A 24349-nucleotide genomic window follows, 5' to 3' on the forward strand; every position below is an offset into this window, starting at 1 on the left:
CACAGCCTTCATCTCTCCCAAGGCTGCCCACAAGGCAGTGGGGCTATTTACCCAACGCTGGGGTTCTGGTTCACGAGCACCAGGTGGGCCTGCGTGCTACGTGTGCAGAGGCCAGACCTCCTCCCCGTCCTCTGTAGTTCAGCCCGAGTCCGAAAGGAGTTCAATTTCTGGGTGTCATCAGTGAGGAGACACAACATGAGGCTTGCTGTTGGAGAGGCAGGGACAGACTTACAAACTTAGCTCTCCTTTTTATGAAACTGCTAGCCAGCGGTGGAAGCTGGAAGTGAGAGCGACAAGCACTACCCACTACACTACCACACTAGACGCAGCAACACAACCATTTTGACACCAGAAGCACATACGTCAAAGCATACCGTGAAATGTGTTGTTTTGCTTCAACAGCCAATGAGCTGGGGGCAGCCCGCAAGTGTTGCCATGCTCCCAGCAACAACGTAGCCTGCCCACAATCCACTAACCCTAACCACACGAGTTTGGAATGTGGCGCACCCAGAGGACACCTACGCAGTCACAGAGAATGTATAAAATCCTTACAGACAGGCGGAATCAATCTTAATCTTACAGCCGACACTGTGAAGAGTTATGCTAACTGCTACCCAACACACCATATCAATAGCTACTAAAACAGAGGAACTTGCTCTCTTCTACGTCCTTACCAATAATCCAGAACGTGGTCCAGTATCGTAGCAATGGGTGGGCCCTCTGCAGATGATTGTTCGTAGATTACACCACAGGATCCATCCTCGCCCACAATGAACTGTAACACATACCACAACCCTTCGATCCATCGTTTACAGGAGCAATAATTAACTAATGTTTAGTGTGGAGAGCTGCAGGCCAGCCATTTTAACAATGGACCAGCTGGGATCTCCCAGTGGCCGGCCTTTTTACCTGTGGTATCAACAGGGATCTCCTGGTGGCCAGTCATTTTAACAGTGGTACCAGCCATGGTGTCCCGTGGTCAGCCATTTTAACTGTGGTACCAGTCGGGATCTCCCAGTGGTCAGCCATTTTAACAGTGGTACCAGTAGGGATGTCCCAGTGGTCAGCCATTTTAACAGTGGTACTAGTCGGGATCTCCCAGTGGTCAGCCATTTTAACAGTGGTACCAGTCGGGATGTCCCAGTGGTCAGCCATTTTAACTGTGGTACCAGTCGGGATCTCCCAGTGGTCAGCCATTTTAACAGCGGTACCAGTCGGGATCTCCCAGTGGTCAGCCATTTTAACAGCGGTACCAGTCGGGATGTCCCAGTGGTCAGCCATTTTAACTGTGGTACCAGTCGAGATCTCCCAGTGGTCAGCCATTTTAACTGTGGTACCAGTCAGGATCTCCCAGTGGTCAGCCATTTTAACAGTGGTACCAGTCGAGATCTCCCAGTGGTCAGCCATTTTAACAGTGGTACCAGTCGGGAACTCCCAGTGGTCAGCCATTTTAACAGTGGTACCAGTCGAGATCTCCCAGTGGTCAGCCATTTTAACTGTGGTACCAGTCGGGATGTTCCAGTGGTCAGCCATTTTAACAGTGGTACCAGTCGGGATCTCCCAGTGGTCAGCCATTTTAACAGTGGTACCAGTCGGGATCTCCCAGTGGTCAGCCATTTTAACAGTGGTACCAGTCGGGATGTCCCAGTGGTCAGCCATTTTAACTGTGGACCCAGCCAGGATCTCCCAGTGGTCAGCCATTTTAACAGTGGTACCAGTCGGGATGCCCCAGTGGTCAGCCATTTTAACTGTGGTACCAGTCGGGATGTTCCAGTGGTCAGCCATTTTAACAGTGGTACCAGTCGAGATCTCCCAGTGGTCAGCCATTTTAACAGTGGTACTAGTCGAGATCTCCCAGTGGTCAGCCATTTTAACTGTGGACCCAGCCAGGATCTCCCAGTGGTCAGCCATTTTAACTGTGGTACCAGTCGGGATGTTCCAGTGGTCAGCCATTTTAACAGTGGTACCAGTCGAGATCTCCCAGTGGTCAGCCATTTTAACTGTGGTACCAGTCGGGATGTTCCAGTGGTCAGCCATTTTAACAGTGGTACCAGTCGAGATCTCCCAGTGGTCAGCCATTTTAACAGTGGTACCAGTCGGGATCTCCCAGTGGTCAGCCATTTTAACAGTGGTACCAGTCGGGATGTCCCAGTGGTCAGCCATTTTAACTGTGGACCCAGCCAGGATCTCCCAGTGGTCAGCCATTTTAACAGTGGTACCAGTCGGGATGCCCCAGTGGTCAGCCATTTTAACTGTGGTACCAGTCGGGATGTTCCAGTGGTCAGCCATTTTAACAGTGGTACCAGTCGAGATCTCCCAGTGGTCAGCCATTTTAACAGTGGTACTAGTCGAGATCTCCCAGTGGTCAGCCATTTTAACTGTGGACCCAGCCAGGATCTCCCAGTGGTCAGCCATTTTAACTGTGGTACCAGTCGGGATGTTCCAGTGGTCAGCCATTTTAACTGTGGTACCAGTCGAGATCTCCCAGTGGTCAGCCATTTTAACTGTGGCACCAGCCAGGATCTCCCAGTGGCCGGCCATCTTAACTTCAGCATCAGCAGTTTTAACTGTGGCACCAGCCAGGATCTCCTGGTGGCTGGCCATTTTAACTGTGGCACCAGCCGGGATCTCCCAGTGGTTAGCCATTTTAACTTCAGCACCAGCAGTTTTAACTGTGACACCAGCCAGGACTCCTGGTGGCCGGCCATTTTATTTCTACTTCCCACTCCCACAGCAACATGCTGCCTGGCCTGCTGAGTTCCTCCAGCAATTTGTGTGGGTTACACCAAATTGTCTGTCTACACCCCCACCTCCACAGCCGAGATGAGGCTGATCACAGAATGGAGGTTCGGCAAATCATATTCCAAGTCAGTAGTTCCAGCCTGACGGCACAAAAATGGAAGGTGGCGCATGTGGAACGAGCTGCCAGCGGAAGTGATGGATGCAGACTCAATTTAAGAGCAGTTTGGATAAGTATATGGACGAGAGGGGCATGGAGAGCTATGGTCCGGGGGGGGCGGGGGGGGGGTCGATGGAGCGAGGCAGAGTAACAGTCTGGCATGGACTTGATGGGTCAAAAGGCATTTCTGTGCTGTAACTACGTAATCAGCGTACCATTTTGTCTCGTACCTGCAGAGTTTTGTCGAACCAACGGTTGCCACTGTTGGAGTAGCTTCCTCCTCCGTGTAGCATCTGTGCCGCCATCCGACTCGTGTACTTCTCCTCCGAGATCTTCAGGACCGGCGAGTCCAGGCACACGGTGAAGATGCTCTGCTGAATGGCCCGGACCGACTCCCTGTTCAGCTTGTCTGAGGGAGACAGCAAATGCTGCACCTGCTCGTACCTCACACACCCTCACTCACTCACCGTGACCCGCTGCTTAACACCATCGAAAATCTGACTACCTTGGTCGTCACAACTCATTCCCACCATCTACAGCAGGGGTTCCCAACCCGGAGTCTGCAGACCCCTTGCTTAATGGAATTGGTCCCAGGCATCAAAAAGTCTGGGAACCCTTGACGTGCTGTCTTCCAGGCATAAGTGCTACAGATTTCTGACACACTGGGGGGCCCAGTAGCGTAGTGGTTAGGGGAACACTAATGCAGTACCATCACTTTCTGTAAGGAGTTTGTATGTTCTACCAGTGACAGTGTGAGTTTCCTCTGGGTGCTCAGGTTTCCTCCCATATTCCAAGATGTTCAGCTTAGTAGGTCACATGGGTGTAATTGGGTAGCAAAGGCTCGCTGGTCCAGAAGGGGCTGTTACGGAGCTTTACCTCGTAAATCAGGGGCTCCCAAATTTTTAGTCATGCTTTTTTTATATTGATAATTATTCACATTCATTTGATTATTGACGTTTCCACTAACATTGACTGCTCATGGCTGTTTGCACTGCTGTCTTGTCAACTGTTGGTTGCTATTGGGTATTCTCCTGTGTTTTATGCCATAGTCAATTCCGGTTCATTTCAGCTACTGGCAACAAAGTGTTGCTGATTTGGATTTTACTTCAACAGAACAAGGAGAGCAGGACAGGCCATTTAACTAACGGATGTGGTGCAGGGACAGTTAGGGTGTTACACCTCAGTGAGCTTTGTTGAGAAGCTGGAGAGTTTCGGAGGTGATGGACTTGCACCATCTCCCTACTGCCGCTTTGGTGACTGATAGGGTGGGTGAGACAGCAGAAATATTTTTAGCTCTTTTTTTCACTCTGGCAATGAACAGGTCTTTTAACGTCAGTAGCTGACAGCCAATGATCTTCTCCGCCCAGTGGACCAGTCGGCTCAACCTGCACCTGGAGCAGGAGGAGACGAAGGGAAACTAAACACTGATACAGCTAACCCACGCTAGAAACTCAGCAGCGACTATGGAAAAGAGTACAGTCAACGTTTTCCGATCGAAATCCTTCATCGGGACTGGAGAAAAAAAGGATGAGGTGTCAGAGTTAGGTGGGGGAAGGGGAGGAAGAAACACAAGGTGATAGGTGAAATCAGGGGTGGGGGGGGTGAAGTAAAGAGCCGGGAAGTTGACTGGTGAAAGAGATACAGGGATGATGAAGGGGGAGTCCAATAGGAGAGAACAGAAGGCCATGGAAGAAAGGAAAGCAGGAGGGGCACCGGGGGAAAGGAGATAATGTGAGAGGGAAATGGGAATGGGGAATGATGAAGGGGGTGGGGAGGGATTACCAGAAGTTTGAAAAATTGATGTTCATGCCATCAGGTTGGTGGCTACCCAGACAGAATATAAGATTTTTTCCTGGAGGGACCGTTTGGGGCCCTGAATGGTAGTGAGAGAGGAGGTGTAGGGGCAGGTGAAGCACTTGTTCCGCTTGCAAGGATAAGTGTCAGCAGGGAGATCAGTGGAGAGCGACAAATGGACAAGGGGAGCAATCCCTGTGGAAAGCGGAAAGTGGGGGGTGGGGGGGGGGGGAAGGAAAGGTGAGCTTTGTGGTGGGATCCTATTAGAGATGGCAGAAGTTACAGAGAATTATGTGCTAGATGCAGAGGCTGGCACCCACCCTACCAGTCACCTATTCACCAAATTGCAAGTAGTAGGGTGGGAAGAGGTTTACGATAGACATCAGCAGATAAGCTGTCTCCAGAGACAGAGACAGTGAGATCGAGGAAGTGGAGGGAGGTGTCAGAAATAGACCAGATAAATTTGAGGGCAGGGTGGAAGCTGGAGGCAAAGTTGATGAAGCCGATGAGCTCTGCATGGGTGCAGGAAGCAGCACCAATGAAGTCGTTGGGGGGTAATACCGGTGTAGGCTCATGTTCCACCTCGCCAACAAGAAGGCAAGCATAGCTGGGACCCTCGCTATACTTTTTGCTTGAAGGCTGGGAGGAGCCAAAGGAGAAATTATTGGGAGTGAGGACCAATTCCGCCAGACGAAGGAGAGCGGTGGTGGAGAACTGGGTGGTTTTGGTGTCCAGAATGAAATGGAGAGCTTTGAGGCCTTCCTAATGGGGGATGGACGTGTACAGGGACATAGTGAAAATGAGGTTATTGGGGCCAGGGAACTTGTATCGTTGAAAAGATCAAGAGCATGTGAAGTGTCACAGACGAAGGGAAGAAGGGACTGGACCAGGAGGGATAAAACAAAGTCGAGGTGTGTCGATATGAGTTCAATGGGGCAGGAACAAGCTGAAACAATGCATCTACCTGGACAGGCAGGTTTGTGGATCTTGGGTAGGAGCTAGAAACGGGAGGTGCGGGGTGCATGAACTATGAGGTTGGAGGCAGAGGATAGAAGATCCCCATAGTTAATAAGATTGTGAGAGACAGTGGCCTGGTGCTCCTCCACAGCGTCCTGCTCAAGGGGTAAGTAAGAGGAGGTGTCTAAGAGTTAGCGCTGGTCCTCAGTAAGGTAGAGGCCAGACTGCCAGACTAATACACACCCCTCTTATCTGGGAGTATGATGGTGAGGTTCGGATTAGTGTGGAGGGAGTAGAGAGCAGAGCATTTGGAAGGAATGAGGTTGGAATTGGAGAGAGGAGTGGTGAAGTTGAGACGGTGGATGTCCCATCGACAGTTGGCAATGAAAGGAAACAGAGCAGCCGGAAGACCAGGGTGGGGTGTCCAGAAAGAGGAGGCTGGTTGAAGATGGGAGAAGAGGTCATCGATGTGGGGTGGAGAGCCCTTGCCTAAGAAATAGGCACAAAGAGCTCAGCGTCACGGTGGGGGCGGGATTCACTGAGGTGTGGGCACAGGGGGACAAATGTGAGGCCCTTACTGAGGGCAGAATGTTCTGTCTCAGAGAGGGGAGGTGAGAGATGATGATACACACAACACTGAGTGATGGCTGAGTAAAACAGTAATTCACAGTGGAACAGAGAAACACAATAGTGTGAATGAAAAACTACACACAAAGACTGACAAAGAATCAATGTGCAAAAGAAAACAGTCAGTGTACATACAAAAAATGGGAAATAATGAACAAACGTGATACAGATAGCATGAATTTTAAAGTCTTTGAAAGTGAGTCTGTAGGTTGTGGTCCTGCCAAAGGGTTTCAGCCTGAAGCATCGGCCGTAATCGTTTCCATAGGTGCTGCCTGGCCTGCTGAGTTCCTCCAGCATTGTGTGTGTATTACTGTAGGTTGTGGGATCAGTTGTTCACAAGTTCGATGGTTGCTGGGTAATATCTATGCTTTCCTCCAATCACCTCACTCTTTCACAATACTACCTTCTTTTGTTGCTGCGATCATTCGGGGTTTTTACCTTTCATCAGCGTATTGTAGGCCTGGCCCCAGGTGTTCCGGTGATCACTGGTCAGAACTCCCAGTGGCTCCTTGTCCGTCTTCCAGGAGAAATTCCGGATGCGCTGGAGCTGCATGTGGATCTGGTCCACGGTGAGTGGGGAGCCGTCGCTGTTGTACACATCCAGGTGGAAGAACTGAAAGCACGAGTTAGTGTGGCGTTAGTGCAGCCATTAGTAAAATCATCACCGGGGTCAGTTCCCAACAATTCATATTCTCAGTATAGTTATTTCTTTATTATTTGTACAATTTGTCTTCTTTTGCACATTTGTTGTTTGTCAGTCTTTGCTATTTTTTGGTTGTCATGAATTCAACTGTGTTTTGCCCTATACAGGTGTCCCCCACTTTGCAAATGTTTGCTTTACGCCATTTCGCTTTTATAAAAGACCTACATTAGTAACCTGTTTTCACATTACAAAGAGGATTTTCACTTTTACGAAAATTTTTCCCATATGAATTAATGCTTCTTCGCTTTACGCCATTTTGGCTTAAGAAAGGTTGCATATGAACGCTCTACCTTTGTAAAGGGTGGGGGACACCTGTAAGTGCCTGCAAGAAAATGTATATGCGACTTGTATTGTAGCATATACATACTTTAATAATAAATTTACTTTGAACTTTTGATTATAAGCTGATGTCAGAGGTAAGATTTTTTTTCAAAACAACACAGACATCTGCTCAGTACTATTTATTACTTTTTTATTACTGGCAAGATTTGTCCTCCTTTGTACCTGTGTCTTAGTTTTCATAAATTTTATTGTATTTCTTTATTTTCTTGTAAATGATCACAAGAAAATGAACCTTAGGATAGAATGTGATGACGTATACTTAGTTCGATAATAAATTTACTTTGAATTTTGAAACCAGAGCTACTATCACCGAACAGAAACTAAAATCTCTGTAAAAACAACAGAAATATGTTCCCTCGTCATGACAGATTAGCAGCTAGCATAGACTAATGTAGGCATGGGCAAACTACGGCCCGCGGGCCATATGCGGCCCGTTAAGCTTTTTAATCCGGCCCGCAGAACTTGATGAAATTATATTAATAAACCTTGTTAACGTTTTTTCCCCGCAATTCTGCCGTTTCCCCAATAGATGACGCACTCTATATACATTGACCTTTGTTGAGGTGCAGCATATTACTCTACATTTGCGCTTTACTTTGTGACTTTGTGGCGACCCATTTCCTGGCACATCCGAACCGGCTCACAATGAGCCAGCGTTCCGGCTAAGGGAGATAGCCTGTGGGGATTTGCGAGCACAGAGCTCCGCATATTGGCGTGCTCTCACTGTTCTGTCATTGTGCGGGTCGTTGTTGAGTTTTGGCACAGGGGACAATTGAATAAGAAGGAGCAGGACAAGTAGACCTGCATCTCCTACCGTTTTTGAAATAAAGACAGTCAGGAGGAGAGTGATGATGATAATATCTTGAAGGATAACAGAATTTTCAGTGCTTTAAAATAATAACTGTTACTATTAAAAAAAGCTGTATTTTATTCATTTAATTTTCAGTGTTTTAAAAGTCATTTCAATAAATAGCTAAATACCATGGGACTTCAAAGACAGATATTTTGTTGTAATGCATTTGTTCATTTTCAATTGAAATTAAAGCACATGCTTTCTACATATGCCATGATATTTTATTTTCTCTTATGAGGTGTATTACCAAAACACTCCGTCCATCTGCTCCTGGTCCGGCCCCCCTGTCAAATTTTAGAACCCTTTGTGGCCCTCAAGTCAAAAAGTTTGCCCACCCCTGGACTAATGAATACCTTGTCACCACTGAAGTCCCGTCACTAGGACGGGATCACAGGCTGAGGGGCGAAGCTGTTAACCAGTCTCACAGGTGCTCCTGTACCTCCTTCCTTATAGCTTCCGGACCACACAATGATGCAGCCAGACAGAACCCTCTCCACGCTGCTCCTGTGTAAAGATGTTTAAGGGGGCAGGGAGCCTTGTGTGCCTCAGTCTCTTGGCATGCTGGCTTTTATAACAAGAGGAATTGAGTATAGGAGTAAAGAGGTCCTTCTGCAGTTGTACAGGGCCCTGGTGAGACCCCACCTGGAGTATTGTGTGCAGTTTTGGTCTCCAAATTTGAGGAAGGACATTCTTGCTATTGAGGGAGTTCAGCGTAGATTCACAAGGTTAATTCCCGGAATGGCGGGATTTTCATAAGTTGAAAGATTGGAACGACTGGGCTTGTATACACTGGAATTTAGAAGGATGAGAGGGGATCTGATTGAAACATAAAAGATTATTAAGGGATTGGACACACTGGAGGCAGGAAGCATGTTCCCGCTGATGGGTGAGTCCAGAACTAGAGGCCAAAGTTTAAGAATAAGGGGTAGGCCATTTAGAACAGAAATGCGGAAAAACTTTTTCACCCAGGGAGTGGTGGATATGTGAAATGCTCTGCCCCAGAAGGCAGTGGAGGCCAAGTCTCTGGATGCATTCAAGAGAGAGTTAGATAGAGCTCTTATAGATAGCGGGGTCAAGGGATATGGGGAGAGGGCAGGAACGGGGTACTGATTGTGTACTGACAGTGAATGGCGGTGCTGGCTAGAAGGGCCGAATGGCCTACTCCTGCACCTGTTGTCTATTGTCTTCAGAAAGTCCAGTCACTGCCATCCCTTCCTGACTAGTGAGGTGGTGTTGGGATTCCAGGTTGGATCGTCTGTTATGTGCTCGCCAAGGGACTTAGAGCTCGTCACTCTCTCTGTACCAGAGCCATCGATGTGCTTTCCTGAAGCCCACAATCATCCCTACTGTCTAGTCCATCTTGAGATTCAAACAGTTGTACTCATACCATATGACAAGCATCTATACCTTCTCTCGCGATGCTGTCTCATCATTGTTGCTGAAGAGGACAGCCACTGACATATACTCACCATTTACTCAGGCACAGCAGACTCCCTAATGAAAATGAGCAGTACTTGATGTTTCTTTCAAATATCTTGTGCTGACGGCATTATGGAGTGGTATACGCAGTTTGTTAAATCAATATAAAGCTGATACAATTCCAGACAGAGATTTGAATCGCATCAGAGTGAAGCTCTCTGCTCACACACGTGTACCGGTGCTTGGAACTTCCAGGCAAGAGTTACGAATGAGGCAAAGAGCACTTTGGCTGTTGCCAAGACGAGGAAACCTGATCACATACCAAACCATGAACGGTCTCCAGCTGAAAATTTCTGGCCACCAGTGAACAACGAGGTGCAAATGCTCCACCTACCTTCAGCAAAGTGGAAAAACAACCAACTTTACATTGATTACATGAACACGGAATTCAAAACTTCAAAGTAAACTATCAATATACATGTCTGTAAAAAAATTTTAGGCACATATGTAGCTAGGGTAATTGTATGTATTGCACTGTACTGTGGCCACACAAAAAAAAAACAAATTTCATGAGACGTATGAGATAAACCTGATTCTGATATGGGTCTCCATTGTGGACTGAGAGTAGGAAGGGGGCAGGGAGAGAGGAAACGTGGTTGGGAAAGGGGAAGGGAGAGGGGAGAGAACTGGAAGCACCAAAGAGACATACTGTAATGATCAAAAAACCAATTGTTTGGAATCTAATGAACTTGCTCTTTGCCACGCCCGTCCCTGACACTCCTTCTCTGTCCCACACACCTCCGCATCTCACCGTTCCCAACATCCTTTGTTCCTGCCAGATTTACAATCCTTTCCTCTCCACACCTTAATATAGTACTGTACAAAAGTCTTAAGCATCCTAGCTGTCACCTAAGACTTCTACGCAGTCCAGCTTGTCACAGTACTGCCTGTCAAGAAATACTACCCTGCGACTGATTCCCTTGCAGGCGTTCACAGTCGAGCAAAGAAACACAGTAGAATAAAAATGAAAAACACACAGGTACTGACAGACAACCAGTTAGGAAAAGAAAACAATCTGTGCAAATGCAAATCAAATAATTTTTAGAAAATTAGCTTTAGGGTCTTTGAGAATGAGGCTGTAGGGTGTGGAATCACTTTAGAGTTGACATGAATGATGTAATGCACGGTGGTTCTGCAACTTCTGGTAATTACTCAAGAGTTCGAAGTAAATTTATCATCAAAGTACTTATATGTCACCGTATACTACACTGAGATTCACTTTTTGCAAGCATTCACATTAAATACAAAGGATTTTTTTTAAAAACAAGCAAAGTAATTTTAAATAAATAAATAAACAATAAATATCGAGAACGTGAGATGAGTCCTTGAAAGTGAGTCCCTAGGGTGTCGGAACAGATCAACACTGGTGCACCTCACAGCTGTGTGCTTAGCCCACTGCTCTACTCTCTGTATACATGACTGTGTAGCTAGGCAGAGCTCAAATACCATCTGCAAGTTTACTGACAATACAACCATTGTTGGCAGAATCTCAGGTGGTGACGAGAGGGCGTACAGGAGTGAGATATACCAACTAGTGGAGTGGTGCCGCAGCAACAACCTGGCACTCAACGTCAGTAAGACGAAAGAGCTGATTGTGGACTTCAGGAAGGGTAGGACGAAGGAACCCATACCAATCCTCATAGAGGGATCAGAAGTGGAGAAAGTGAGCAGCTTCAAGTACCTGGGTGTCAACATCTCTGAGGATCTAACCCGGTCCCAACATATCAATGTAGTTCTAAAGAAGGCAAGACAGCGGTTATATATTAAGAGTTTGAAGAGATTTGGCATGTCAACAAATACACTTAGAAACTTCTATAGTTGTACCATGGAGAGCATTCTGACAGGCTGCATCACTGTCTGGTATGGGGGGGTGGGGGGCTACTGCACAGGACCAAAAGAAGCTTCTGAAGGTTGTAAATCTAATCAGCTCCATCTTGGGCATGAGACTACAAAGTACCCAGGGAGGGAGTGGTGTCTCAGGAAGGCAGTGTCCATTATTAAGGATCTCCAGCACCCAGGGCATGCCCTCTTCTCACTGTTACCATCAGGTAGGAGATACAGAAGCCTGAAGACACACACTCAGTGATTCGGGAACAGCTTCTTCCCCTCTGCCATCCAATTCCTGAATTGACATTGAAGCTCTGGACACTACCTCACTTTTTTAATATACAGTATTTCTGTTTTTGGACATATATTTAAATCTACTCAATATATGTAATTGATTTACTTGTGTATTTATTATGTTTTATTTTATCTATTATTTTTTTTTCTCTCTCTGCTAGATAATGTTTTGCATTGAACTGCTGCTGCTAAGTTAACAAATTTCACGTCACATGCCGGTGATAATCCACCTTATTCTGATTCTGATGTTGGGGTTGAGTTGAGGGTGCCCACAGTACAGTCCTCGCTGATTTGATTTGATGCAAATGTCCTTGTATATTTCAATATACAAGTGACAATAACCTCTCTGGTTCAAGAGTCTGATGCTCGGTGGTAATGACTGTTCTTAAACCCGGTAGTGCGAATCCCGAGGCTCCTGTATCTTCTTCCTGATGGCAGTAGCTAGAAGCGAGCATGGCCTGGGTGGTGAGTGCGGCTTTCCTGCGACAATGCTCCACGTAGAAGTGCTCAATGTGGGGAGAGCTTTACCCGTGAGGGACTGGGCCGTATCCACTAGTTCACTATCTTCATCCCCTCAGAACCTTGACCTTTGCCTCAGTATCTCCTTATGCAATTGGATCCTCAATTTCCTCACTTGCAGACGTCAGTTAGTTCAGATTGGCAACAACACCTCCTCCACGGTCTCCATCAGCGCTTAGATTTCAGCTCCAGCGGAGTCAGAAAGGAGTTTGTATGTTCTCCCTGTGAACTGAGTGGGTTTCCTCCCACAGTCTGAAGGCACACTGGTCAGTGAGTTAGTTCGTCATTGTAAATTGCCCCATGATTAGGCTAGGGTTAAATTGGGGGTCTGCAGGGCCTGTTCCGCGCTCTGTCTCCAAACAATACTAAATGAAATAAGTAAAGGCTATGTCAATAGCTTCGACTTTACCTGGAAGTTCCGGACAACGGTGATGTGTGTTGGTGGGGACCGGCTATAGCCGTAGTTTATCAAAGAGTCACGCTTGGGCCCGGGGATGCGGCAGGAAGACAGGATTTTGCTGTAGAGATCCATGCAGAGGGGTTTGCCTCGACTATACTCTGTTGGAAGTAACTGGCTAAAGAAAGCAGAATGGAGAATGAAATGTCAGCATCTTGCAATATTTAATTTATTTTTTATTAGACATACAGCACGGTATCAGGCCCTTCCGGCTCGACAAACCTGCACCACCCAATGCACCCTACTAACCCTTACAGCTCTGGAAGGTGGGAAGACACCGGTGCACTCTGAGGAAACCCAGGAGAATGTGCAAACTCCTTACGGACAGCAGCGGGAGCGAACCCAGTCACTGGCGCCGTAAAGCGTTACACTAACGGCTACACCACACAAGCCCAAGCTTGTAAGACACTTTAAAAACAAATCCAACTTCAGTGGATCCAACAAAATCATTTAGACATGAAGGAGTTAATGTGAGGCTATGAGAGGCAGGAGAAGATTCCCATTTTCCCATTTATAAGTTAGTGTCTGGAGCAATCTGTGAACATAGGACATAGAATCTACAGCACATTACAGGCCCTTCGGCCCACAATGTTGAGCTGACCATGTAACCTTCTCTAGAAACTGTCTCAAATTTCCCTACACACAGCCCTCTATTTTTCTAAGCTCCATGTACCCTTCTAAGAGTCTCTTAAAAGACCCCATTGTATTTGTCTCCACTACCATTGCTGGCAGTGCATTCCACACACCCACCACTGTGTGTGTGAAAAACACATCCTGACATTCCCCCAGTACCAAACACCTTAAAACTATGCCTCCTCATGTTAGCCATTTCAGCCCTGGGAAAAAGCCTCTGGCTATCCACACAATCAATGCCCCCTGTCATCTTATAGACCTCTATCAGGTCACCTCTCATCTTCCGTCGCCCTAAGGAGAAAAGGCCGAGTTCACTCAACCTATTCTCATAAGGCGTGCTCCCCAATCCAGACAACACCTTTGTAAATCTCTTCTGCACTCTCTCAATAGTGTCCACATCCTTCCTGTAGTGAGGTGACCAGAACTCCAAGTGGGGTCTGAACAAGGTCTGGTATAGCTGCAGAGCTGTAACAACCCCCGTGGAAATGGACTGAAATGCTCATGGCAAAAGCAGCGTGGAGATGCTGAGGAGATTTTTCTTTCACACAGGTTTCTTAGGGTGTGGGACACACCATCCAAAAGGGCAGCGGGAGAATTCTGAAAAGTAACTTTCTAATGGAGAACAAACACAAGATAATGGAGGAACTCAGCAGGTCAAGCAGCGTCTATGGAGAAGAACAAGCAGAACACGTTTCAGGCTGAGACCCTTCAGCAGGACTGTAAAAGGGAGAGGACGCCAGAAGGAGAAGGCGCAGGGAGGGGCAGGAGTATGAACAGGTAGGTGATGGGTGAGACCGGTGAAGGGGGAGCGTGGATGGGTGTGGGAAGAGGGGATAAAGTAAGAAGCTGGGAGCTTAGGTAGAAGAGGTAAAGCACTGACGAAGGAATCTGACAGGGGAGGACAGTGGATCTGGGAGAAAGGGAAAGAGGAGAGGAATTAGAGGGTGAGAGGAGAAGGGCTCGCAGGGGAGCCAGAATGGCAAATGGAAAATGAGAGAAGGGGGGAGGGGGAGAAATTACAGGAAGTTAGTGAAATCAGTGTTCATACTGTCAGGTTGAAGTTTATCCAAAAGTATTGTTCCTCCAACCTGAGTGTCTCCTCATCGTGGCCATGGACCAACATGTGGAATAGGAATGGGAAGTCGAATTGCAATGGCTGGCCACCAGGGAATCCTGCCTTTTGTGACAAACAGAGCAAAGGGGCTGGATGAAGCAGTTCCCCCAATCTACACTGGGTCTCACCGATGTAGAGGAGGTCACACTGAGAGCCCCAGATATAGTCATTGAGCCTTGCAGGTGAAATGTTGCCTCACGTGGAAAGACTGCTTGGGGCCTAACTGCTGGTGAGCACGGAGGTGTCAGTGCAGGCGCAGCAGCTGTCCCTCTTTCTTGTGGGAGAGTTGTCTCCTGTCGGCTGATAAAGAGCAACTTCAGTTCTCAATTCACAGTCCAGCAGAACCAGTCTTTCACAAACTCATCCAGGCACTGTTCAAATCTTTAAAAGACCCAAACTCAACATTTTAGGAACATCCTCTTTACCATCAGACTTCTGAACAGTCCATGAACTTCACCTTATTATCTTTGCTCTTGTTTGTGGCACTAATTTAATTATTTTTTATTGTAGGCTATAGTATAATTTATGAATTGCATTGTACTGCTGCCACAAGGCAACAGATTTCATGACATTCTGTCTGTCACTGATAATAAACCTGATTCTGACACTAAATATGATGAGAGATGGTGCTATTTTTTCTCACAACAATTTCCAAACATTCTGGGAATAAAAATAAACCCTTTGTTCAACTCCTCTCGAGACATGCTGAATGAGTTCAAAGTTCAAACTAAATTAACTATCTAAGTACAGATATGTCATCATAGAGAACCCCCAGATTTGTTTCCTTGTGGGCAATCACAGTAAATCCGAGAAACCCAGATGAATCAATGAAAGACCACACACAACAGAACAAGCAACTATTGTGGAAAAAATAACTATCGAGAACAAGAGATGAAGAGTCCTTGAAAGTGAGTCCATAGGTTGTGGGAACAGCTCAGTGATGGGGCAAGTGAAGTTGAGTGAAGTTATCTCCACTGGTTCAGGGGTTGAGGGGTACTAACAGTTCCTGAACCCGATGGTGTAGGACATGAGGCTCATGTACCTTCTTCCTGATGGCAGCAGTGAGAATAGGGCATGGCCTGGGTTGTGGAGATCTGCATTTGCCAATAAACTGCATTGGTTTGTTGGGGTGCTCAGTGGAGAGTGTCCTGACCGGTTGCATCATGGCCTGGTATGAAAACACTTATGTCCAGGTACAGAAAAGGCTACAAGAAGTGGTAGGTACAGTCAATTGCATCACAGGCAACCTCTTTCAGTGACATTGAAATAAACTCAGTAGGCACTTTATTAGGTTCCTCCTGTACCAAATAAAGTGGCCATTGAGTGCATGTTCGTGACCGTTGCCCGGTGTAGCCCATCGACTTAAAGATTCAACATGTGTGTTCAGAGATGCTCTTCTGCACACCACTGTTGTAATGTGTGGTTATTTGAGTTTCCCCTTTTATATCAGCTTGAAACAGTCTAGCTGTTTTCCTCTGATCTCTCTCATTAACAAGGCATTTTCACCTACAAAACTGTCACTCTTTTACACCGTTCTCTGTGAAATCTAGAGTGTGCTGTGCATGAAAAGCCCAGGAGATCAGCCGTTTCTGAGATACTCAACTACGCTGTCTGGCACGGTCAAAGTCACTTACATCACACCTCTTACCGTGTCTGCATGCTTTTGAAGTATTGAGTCGAAGCCTTGTGATTGGCTGACTAGATATTTGCATTAACAAACAGGTGGACCTAAAAAAGTGGCCACTGAGTGTAATGCAGCTCTGCACTCAGAATGGTGGGGTCTACCAATCAGGTTTCCCGCGGAGCACACTATTCTGGTATTGAACTCTGAGAAGGTCCAGACGTCGACCAGAGAAGTACTTGCCTGTCAAGCTTAGACTTGAAGTCCAACACTCCAGCGATTAGCATGGCTGCAAACCTGATGGGCGAGGAAAAGACAGTAAGAATAAAGTTGCATTGAGTTTATCGTCACATGAGCAAGGTTCAGGTACAGGGGAGAGAAGCACGCTTGCACCAGTATCACAGGTATTTCAGTGCAGACAGCACACATTGGCGGCACGATAGCATAGTGGTTAGTACAGAACCGGCGACCCGGGTACAATTACCGCCACTGCCTGTAAGGAGTGTGTACGTGGGCTTCCTCTGAGCTTCCGGTTTCCTCCCACAGTCCACAGGCCTGCCAGTTGGTAAGCTAATTGGTCACTGTCCCAGGGTGAGGTTAGGATTAAATCAGGGGATTGCTGGTGAGCATAGCTCGAAGGGCCTTTTCTGCACTGCATCTCAATAAATATAAATTATATATATTTCATGTATAAATTATTCAGAACAAAGAGAGAAGAAAAAGACTGCAAAAACAATAGAGCAAAAGGATGATACAGGTCCATGGGGGGGGGAACCAAAGAGTGCAGAGAAAAGTGACAGATCAGCAACTCGGCGAAGGACAACCGAAGCTTGTTGGTCTGCCGGCACGTCGAGATGCCCACCGAGGATTGCTGCCCTGCCAACGGGCACATTCCCGGCTGGAAGAGGGCAGCCGAGGAACACACTGAAGCTCGGTGCAGACACCGCAAGGGCTCTGTGGGGAAGGACCAGAGTGTAGGGTTCTTCGGCTACTCGAGACGGAGGGGCCCAGTTGAGGAGTGAAGTTCCTCATTTACTATAGGACTGGACCACCCCAGGAAGATCTCATTGCGACCTATTGTTTCAATAGGTCCTAGAGTTTCAATATGTCCTCGTTCAATATTAAGATTCAATAAGTCCTAGATAGAGTGGACGTGGAGAGAATGTTTCCTACAGTGGGGCAGTCTAGGACCAGAGTGCAGAGCCTCAAAATAGAAGGATGTCCTCTTAAAACAGAGATGAGGAGGAAATTCTTTAGGCAGACTGTGATGAATATGTGAATTCATTGCTACAGACAGCTGAGGGTATGCTGGGTATATTTAAAGCAGAGGTTGATAGATTCTTGATTAGGAAAGACATCAAAGGTTATGGAGAATGAGGTCAAGAGGGAAAATAAATCAGCCATGACTGAATGGCAGAACAGACTTGATTGGCCAAGTGGACCAATTTTGCTCCCAAGCCTTTTAGTCATGAGCGTTAACAACCCTGTTGCTGCCTCTCTTACTTCTGGCAAGAAGGCAGTGCGTACAGAACGCAGCAGCCTCCTGGGGGCCAACCAAAAGTTTTTCTTTGTTAAATGTGTGTTTTTTTTTAAATCACAAGATAACACTAGACTCCAATAACTATGAGTACAGCAGATCCACCGTATCAGTGAGCTGCTCATAGTTCGGAGTAGCTCGCCAGGGTGTTGTAGGAGCCAGCCGGCGGTACACAGAAGAAGAGGCCAGCTATTGGGCTGCGAAAGGAGGTTCAGGCCACTGGAGCAGAGCTGGGCCGATGGACCGTGGGAGGAGCCAGATTGGGTTCAGAGGTTCTGAACTGGGTGCAGACCTGCTTGCTACTCCAAGGCTCCAGAAGGTTACATGCAGTGAAACCGCGAGTGAATGTCCTGGATGTTTGCCAGAGGCCATTTACCCTTGTTTGATGGCGAGGCAGCGGTGTCACCCCTGTTGTGGCAAGGACAAGGCCACAAGCCTCAGGCTTGCCTGCTGCTGCAGTCCAGGTGTAGCATAGCGTCCGTGCTCAGTTGGGGGTGGCCTCCCCTGTCAGCGTTAGATTGGAGGAATTTCTGGCTGGGCCACTGGCAACTTGCAGGACTTGTTGCTTAGGGTCTTAGACTAAAAATGTGTTTTCTTGCATGACAATGTTCTCTCGTTATTTTGAATGTTCGTGTATGTTTTTGCAGCTTTGCCCCCGGGGAATGCCGTCCCATTCAGCCATATCCACGTACGGCTTGAATGATTTAATTTGATTTGATTGAAGGAATGCAACAGAATACTACTAATCACATCGTCTGTGAATGTACAAAGGGAATGGCATTGCACGAGTTATTCTTGCACGCAACTTCTCTTTATCCATAAATTTTATTTTGATACTCGAGAGAAGTGATTGGCCCGTGACCACCCTACCTGAGCTGCCCTTTCCAGTCACTGTAGTCCTGTTTGGGGAGAACCACGGCAGGGTTCGAGTGAACGGCCAGGGGCAGTCGACATGTCAGGTAAGCACTCTGGAGCCACCAGTCAGTCAGCTGAAAGAGAAGGAAATGAGTTGAGAGAGGGCGGTGCTGGATTGAGGATGTAAATATTGATGCAACTATGGAAAGGGTACACGGGCGGCTATACTTCATTAGGAGCTAGAGGAGAATTGGTACGTCACCAAAGACTCCAGCAAATTTCTACAGGTGTGCCATGGAGAGCATTCTAACTGGCTGCATCACTGTCTGGTATGGAGGGGGCAATGCACAGGATTGGAAAAAAATCTGCAGGAAGATGTGAACTCAGCCAACTCCATCATGGGCAAGAGCCTGACAGCTGAAGCGTAATAACTGTTCTTGAACCTGGTGGAGTGAATCCTGAGGGTCCGAATGGCAGCAGTGAGCAGAGAGGATGGCTGGATGGTGGGGTCTTTGATGCTTTCCTGTGACAGCACTCCATGCAGATGTCCTCAGTGGTGGGGAGGGCTTCACCCATGATAGATTGGGCCATACCCACTTCTTTTCATAGGCTTTTCTGTTCAAGGGCTTTGGTTTTTCCATACCAGGCCAAGATGCAACCAGTCAATACACTCTCCACCACTCTTCAACAGAAGTTTGACAAGGTTTTAGATGAGATGTCAAATCTTCGCAAACTCCTCAGGAAGGAGAGGCTTTGCCATGCTTCCTTCATAATGGCACTTGTGTTGGACCCGGGACAGATCCTCTGAAATGATAACGTCACGGAATTAAGAGTAGCTGACCCTCTCCACCTCTTATTTCCTGATGAGAATTGGTCCATAGACCTCTGGTTTCCCCCTCCTTAAGTTAATAATCAGCTCCTTCGTCTTGGTACAATCTCACTCCTACATGCTGATTCAGTGCCACCTTTCATTCAGTCAGTGATAATGGTGTCGTCAGCAAATTTAAACATGGCATGGGAGTTGTGCTCAGTCATGGTATAAGGCGAGTAGAGCAGGGAGCCTGTGCTGATAGAGGTTGTAGAGAGAGATGCCAGTCAGTTGCCAATCTGAACTGAGGATACTGAGGATCAACTAGCACAAAGAGAGATGGCTTGGTACGTTTGGTTTGCTGTGTTCTTTGTTGCCCTGCTGAACATTGTGGCCGTGCCACACTGGCAGCAGAATGCAGAGCGACACGTGCAGGCTGTCCCCCACCCCCAGCACAGCTTCGGCTGTGTCGGTTATCAACACAAATGGCACATTTTACTACGCACTTCAATGTACGTGTGATAAACCTTATTCGGAAATCTGAAATCTGTATTCAGTTTTGACATGCCTCCCTCTCTTCCCCCTCGAGGTTCCCTTTAGAGTCCTTACACGATGGGTGAATGCCAGCACTTACCCAGTTCTCAGTTCTCCTGGAGCGTTTCTCCAGCCTGTCTTGTAGTTTCAACCCAATGCCATAAGGCTTACTGAACTCTCTCACCATCTCTCTCGTCTGCTCCAGCTCCTCGGGGCTCACCAGAGGCTGCAACGCCAGGAGGTAGCGCTCCAGGGTATGTCTCAGCGGAGGTACAGGTAGCTGGGGCAAACGACCATAGCCAGAGATCGGCCTTGTGATGGGATGGCAGACGCCAGGAGGCTTGACCAGGAGTGCTGGTCGCCATAGTCCAACTGTCTGCAATAAAGGAAGAAGCATTAAAAAAAATCAACGAGGCAAAAATCGAGTGGTCAGCCAGGCACCGTCTCCCAAGGTGGTAATAGCTAATAGGAGAGGGTACAACCAATAACCATGATAAGAGGCATCAATAGAGTGGTCAGTCAGAGACGGTCTCCCAGGGTGATAATATGAGAGGGCATAACTCGAAGGTATTGGAAGGAATGTATAATGGGGGATGTCAGAGATAAGTGTTTCCTGAGATGGTGGGGGTTGGAACACACCGGCAGGGGTGCTGGTAGAAGGATACCTTATTTATTTTTTATTGAGATACCTTGGAATAGGCACTTGTCACCCAGCAATCCCCAATTTAATCCTAGCCTGACCACAGGGCAATTTATACTGACCAATTAACCTACCAACCAGCAGGCCTTTGGAATGTGGGAGAAACCCTGAGCACATGGAGGGAACTCACGCGGTCACAGGGAGAACGCAGTGGCGTGAATTGAACCTGAGCTGCCTGTACTGTAAAGCGGTGTGCTAACCGTTAAGTTCCTGTGGATGATAAGAGTGCAGGGCTATGTGGAGGGAAGGGTTCGTCAGAGCAAGTTAAAAGGTGCTGAAGGGCCCGTACTGTGTTGAATAAAGAAGGAGAGCATGAGAGAAGGGAGAGAGGGAAGATCATCAGGAACCCTCTGCCCTCTGGTCCTAGACTAGGGGTTCCCAGTCTCAGGTCCATGGAGCCCTCGCTTAATGGCATTGATCCATGATATGAAAAAGGTTGGGAACCCCTGTCCTACACTCTCCCACTACTGGAAACATTCTCTTCACATCCACTCTATCAAGGCCTTTCAATATTCAGGAGGTTTTAATTAAATTTCTCCCCCCCCCCCCCCACCATTCTTCTAGACTCCAGTGAGTACAAGCCTGGAGTCAACAAGCACTCCCCATATGTTAACCCTTTCATTCCTCTGGACCCTCTTCAGTCCCAGCACGTACATGAGAGGCCCAAAACTGCACTCTTTGAGCATAAGAGAATCTGCAGATGCTGGAAAACCAAAGAAAGGTCTGACCCTGAAACATCAGCTCTTCATTCCTCTCCAAAGACGCTTCCCGACCTGCTGAGTTCTTCCAGCATTTTTGTGCGTGTTACTCAGAATACTCCAATGCCTCAGAAATCCTTGCTTTTATATTCTATAACCATATAACAATCACAGCACGGAAACAGGCCATCTTGGCCCTCCTAGTCCGTGCCGAACCCTTAATCTCACCTAGTCCCACCTACCCGCACTCAGCCCATAACCCTCCACTCCTTTCCTGTCCATATACCTATCCAATTTTACCTTAGATGACACAACTGAACTGGCCTCTACTACTTCTACAGGAAGCTCATTCCACACAGCTATCACTCTCTGAGTAAAGAAATACCCCCTCGTGTTTCCCTTAAACTTCTGCCCCCTAACTCTCAAATCATGTCCTCTCGTTTGAATCTAGTTCTCTCAAAATGAAGGTAAACACCTTCCTTACCACCATCTCAATCTGCAAGTTAACTTTAGAGAGTCCTGCACTAGGACTCCCAAATCCCTTTGCAGTTTTTGAATTTTTCCCTGTTTAGAAAACACTCTATGCCTTTAGTCCTACCACCAAGCCTTCACATCCACTAAAAAGTGAACTATTGGTGTGTCAATCTACCTCATCGTGGCCCTTGTCCTTAGTCTGCCTAGACTGCACTTTCTCTGTATTCTGCATTCTGTTTTCTTTTTACAACCTCAATACATGGCATGATCTGTCTGGATGGCACTCGAAAAAGTGTGTGGTCATCTATTTGATCTCTGATCATTTTGGATACCTCTACCAAGTCACCTCTCATCCTCCTTCACTCCAAACAGAAAAGCCCTAGCATGCTCAAACTATCCTCATAAGACATGCTCTCTAATCCTGGTGAATCTCCTCTGCATCCTCTCCAAAACTTTGACATACTTCCTATAATGACGTGACCAGAACTGAGCACAATATTCCAAGTGCAGCATTAATGCGTGGTTCTTGAAACTGCTGGAGTTCAGAAGTACTGTAAAAGCTACTGAGTATTGAAAGGCCTAAATAGAGTAGATGTGAAGAGCCTGTTTCCAATAGTGCGAGAGTCCAGGACTAGAGGGTACAGCCTCAGCTGCTAGGGTGTCTGTTTAGAACAGAGGTGAGGAAAATTTCTTTAAACAGAGGATGGTAAATCTATAGAATTTATTGCTACAGGAAACTGTGGAGCCATTGATGAATCAATAACTATGATTATAACCAGAGGCCTTTACACAGTACAAGTCACACACTAGCCTCGACACAAAAAAACCTAACTATTTATTTAGAGATACTGCGTCGAACAGGCCCCTGTGGCCCAACGAGCCACACTGCCCTGCATCCTACCTGTTTAACACTAGCCTAATCACGAGACAAAATACAATGATCAATTAAGCTACTAACTGGTGCGTCCTTGGGATGAGGGAGGAAACCGGTGCACCCAGGGGAAACCACCAAAGTTCACAAGGAGAATGAAGAAACTCCTCAGAGACAGTGCTGGAATTGAACTCCAAACTCCAACATCCTGAGCGGTAACATCATTGCACTATCTGCTGTCATTGTCATACGTATTACACCCAGAGTGAATAATGTAAAAGGCTGCAGAAAGCTTTTAAAATCAGCCAGCTCTATTACGGGCACAACTCTCCACTCCACCGACAACACCTTCAAAAGGTGATTACTCAGGAAGGCAACATCCATCACCACCAGAGAGCAGCCTTCTTCTCATTACTACCATCAGAGCCTGAACACTCACACTCAACGTGTCAGGAACAGCTTTTTTCCAACCTCCATCATGAGGAAGTAGAGAGGCTCGGAGATTAGGAGACTGGGAATACAGTGTCTGGAAATGTCTGGTCATCCACTTCAGTCGAAGAAATAAAAGGGCAGACTATTTTCTAAATGGAGAGAAAATTCAAAATTTTGAGGCACAAAGGAACTTGGGAGTCATTGTGCAGGATTGCATGAAGATTAATTAGCAGATTGAGTTGGTGGTGAGGAAGGCAAATGCAATGTTAGCATCCTTCCAAGAGGACCAGAGCATAAAAACAAGGATATGAAGTTGAGACTTTATAAAGCACTGGTGATGCCTCACTTTGAGTCTTGTGGGCAATTTTGGGCTTCTTGTCTTAGAAAGGAAATTGTGAAACTGAAGAGGGTTCAAAAGAGGCCTACAAAAACAATACCAGGATTAAACAGCTTGTCGTATGCAGAGCGCCTGTTAGCTCCGGGCCTGTACTCACTAGAATTTAGAAGAATGAGGGGTGACCTCATTGAAACCTATTAAAAGGGGAAACCCCTTAACAGAATGGACTTGGTGAGGATGTTTCCTATGGTGGGAGAGTCTAAAACCAGAGCACACAACCTCAAAATAGGGGGCATCCTTTTGGAATGGAGATGAGGAGGAGTTTCTTTAACCCGAGTGGTAATCTGTAGAATTCACTGCCACAGGCAGCTGTGAAGGTCAAGTCACTGGGAATATCAAGGAGGAGGTGGATGGATTCTTGATCAGTCAGGGTATGAAGGGATACGGGGAGAAGGCAGGAGATTGAGGCTGAGAGGGAAAACAAACCAGCCATGATGAAATAGCACAGCAGACTCAACAGGCCAAATGGCCTAATTCTGCTCCAATTTGTTCAGGTCTCAGTCTTATTTCAGAATGGTTCAGGAAGACATTCAGACATAGGAGCAGAATTCATTCGGCCCATCGAGTCTTCTCTGCTATTCCATCATGGCTGATTTATTATCCCTCTCTCCCCCATTGTCCAGCCATGAACACTACCTCACTATCAGATCATTTCTTCTCAACCCTTTTCCACACATCACCTCCCAGCATCTGCCCTCCATGGCCACCCACCTCCGCTTACTTGGTCTCACCTATCACCAGCCAGCTTGTACTCCTTCCCCTCTTTATACAGGCTTCTTCCCCCTTCCCCTAACACCCCAGTGATCACTGTTTGGGGTTCAATTGCACACTCTCTCCATGACCACATGGGTTTCTTCTGCGTGCTGCCACATTCGTACGGTTATGGGCATGCTGTACCAGCTATGAGCTCGCAATTCCTTCCGT

At 47.0% G+C, this 24349-nt stretch overlaps 1 protein-coding gene across 1 annotated transcript in view; it reads right to left on the reverse strand.

Moving 5' to 3' along the window:
* LOC132394709 (carnitine O-acetyltransferase-like) overlaps window positions 1-24349 on the reverse strand; it is a 56302-nt gene that overhangs the window by 27577 nt on the left and 4376 nt on the right. Inside the window, exons 3-9 of the mRNA XM_059971092.1 lie at window positions 19954-20229; window positions 18527-18645; window positions 16363-16416; window positions 12704-12869; window positions 6716-6890; window positions 3130-3308; window positions 675-775 (exon numbers count right to left, since the gene is read on the reverse strand). Coding sequence (XP_059827075.1) covers window positions 675-775; window positions 3130-3308; window positions 6716-6890; window positions 12704-12869; window positions 16363-16416; window positions 18527-18645; window positions 19954-20229 — 1070 coding nt within the window. The remainder of the gene's footprint in view (window positions 1-674; window positions 776-3129; window positions 3309-6715; window positions 6891-12703; window positions 12870-16362; window positions 16417-18526; window positions 18646-19953; window positions 20230-24349) is intronic.

Source organism: Hypanus sabinus, chromosome 5 (assembly GCF_030144855.1).
Source record: "Hypanus sabinus isolate sHypSab1 chromosome 5, sHypSab1.hap1, whole genome shotgun sequence".
Classification (NCBI taxonomy): Eukaryota; Metazoa; Chordata; class Chondrichthyes; order Myliobatiformes; family Dasyatidae; genus Hypanus; species Hypanus sabinus.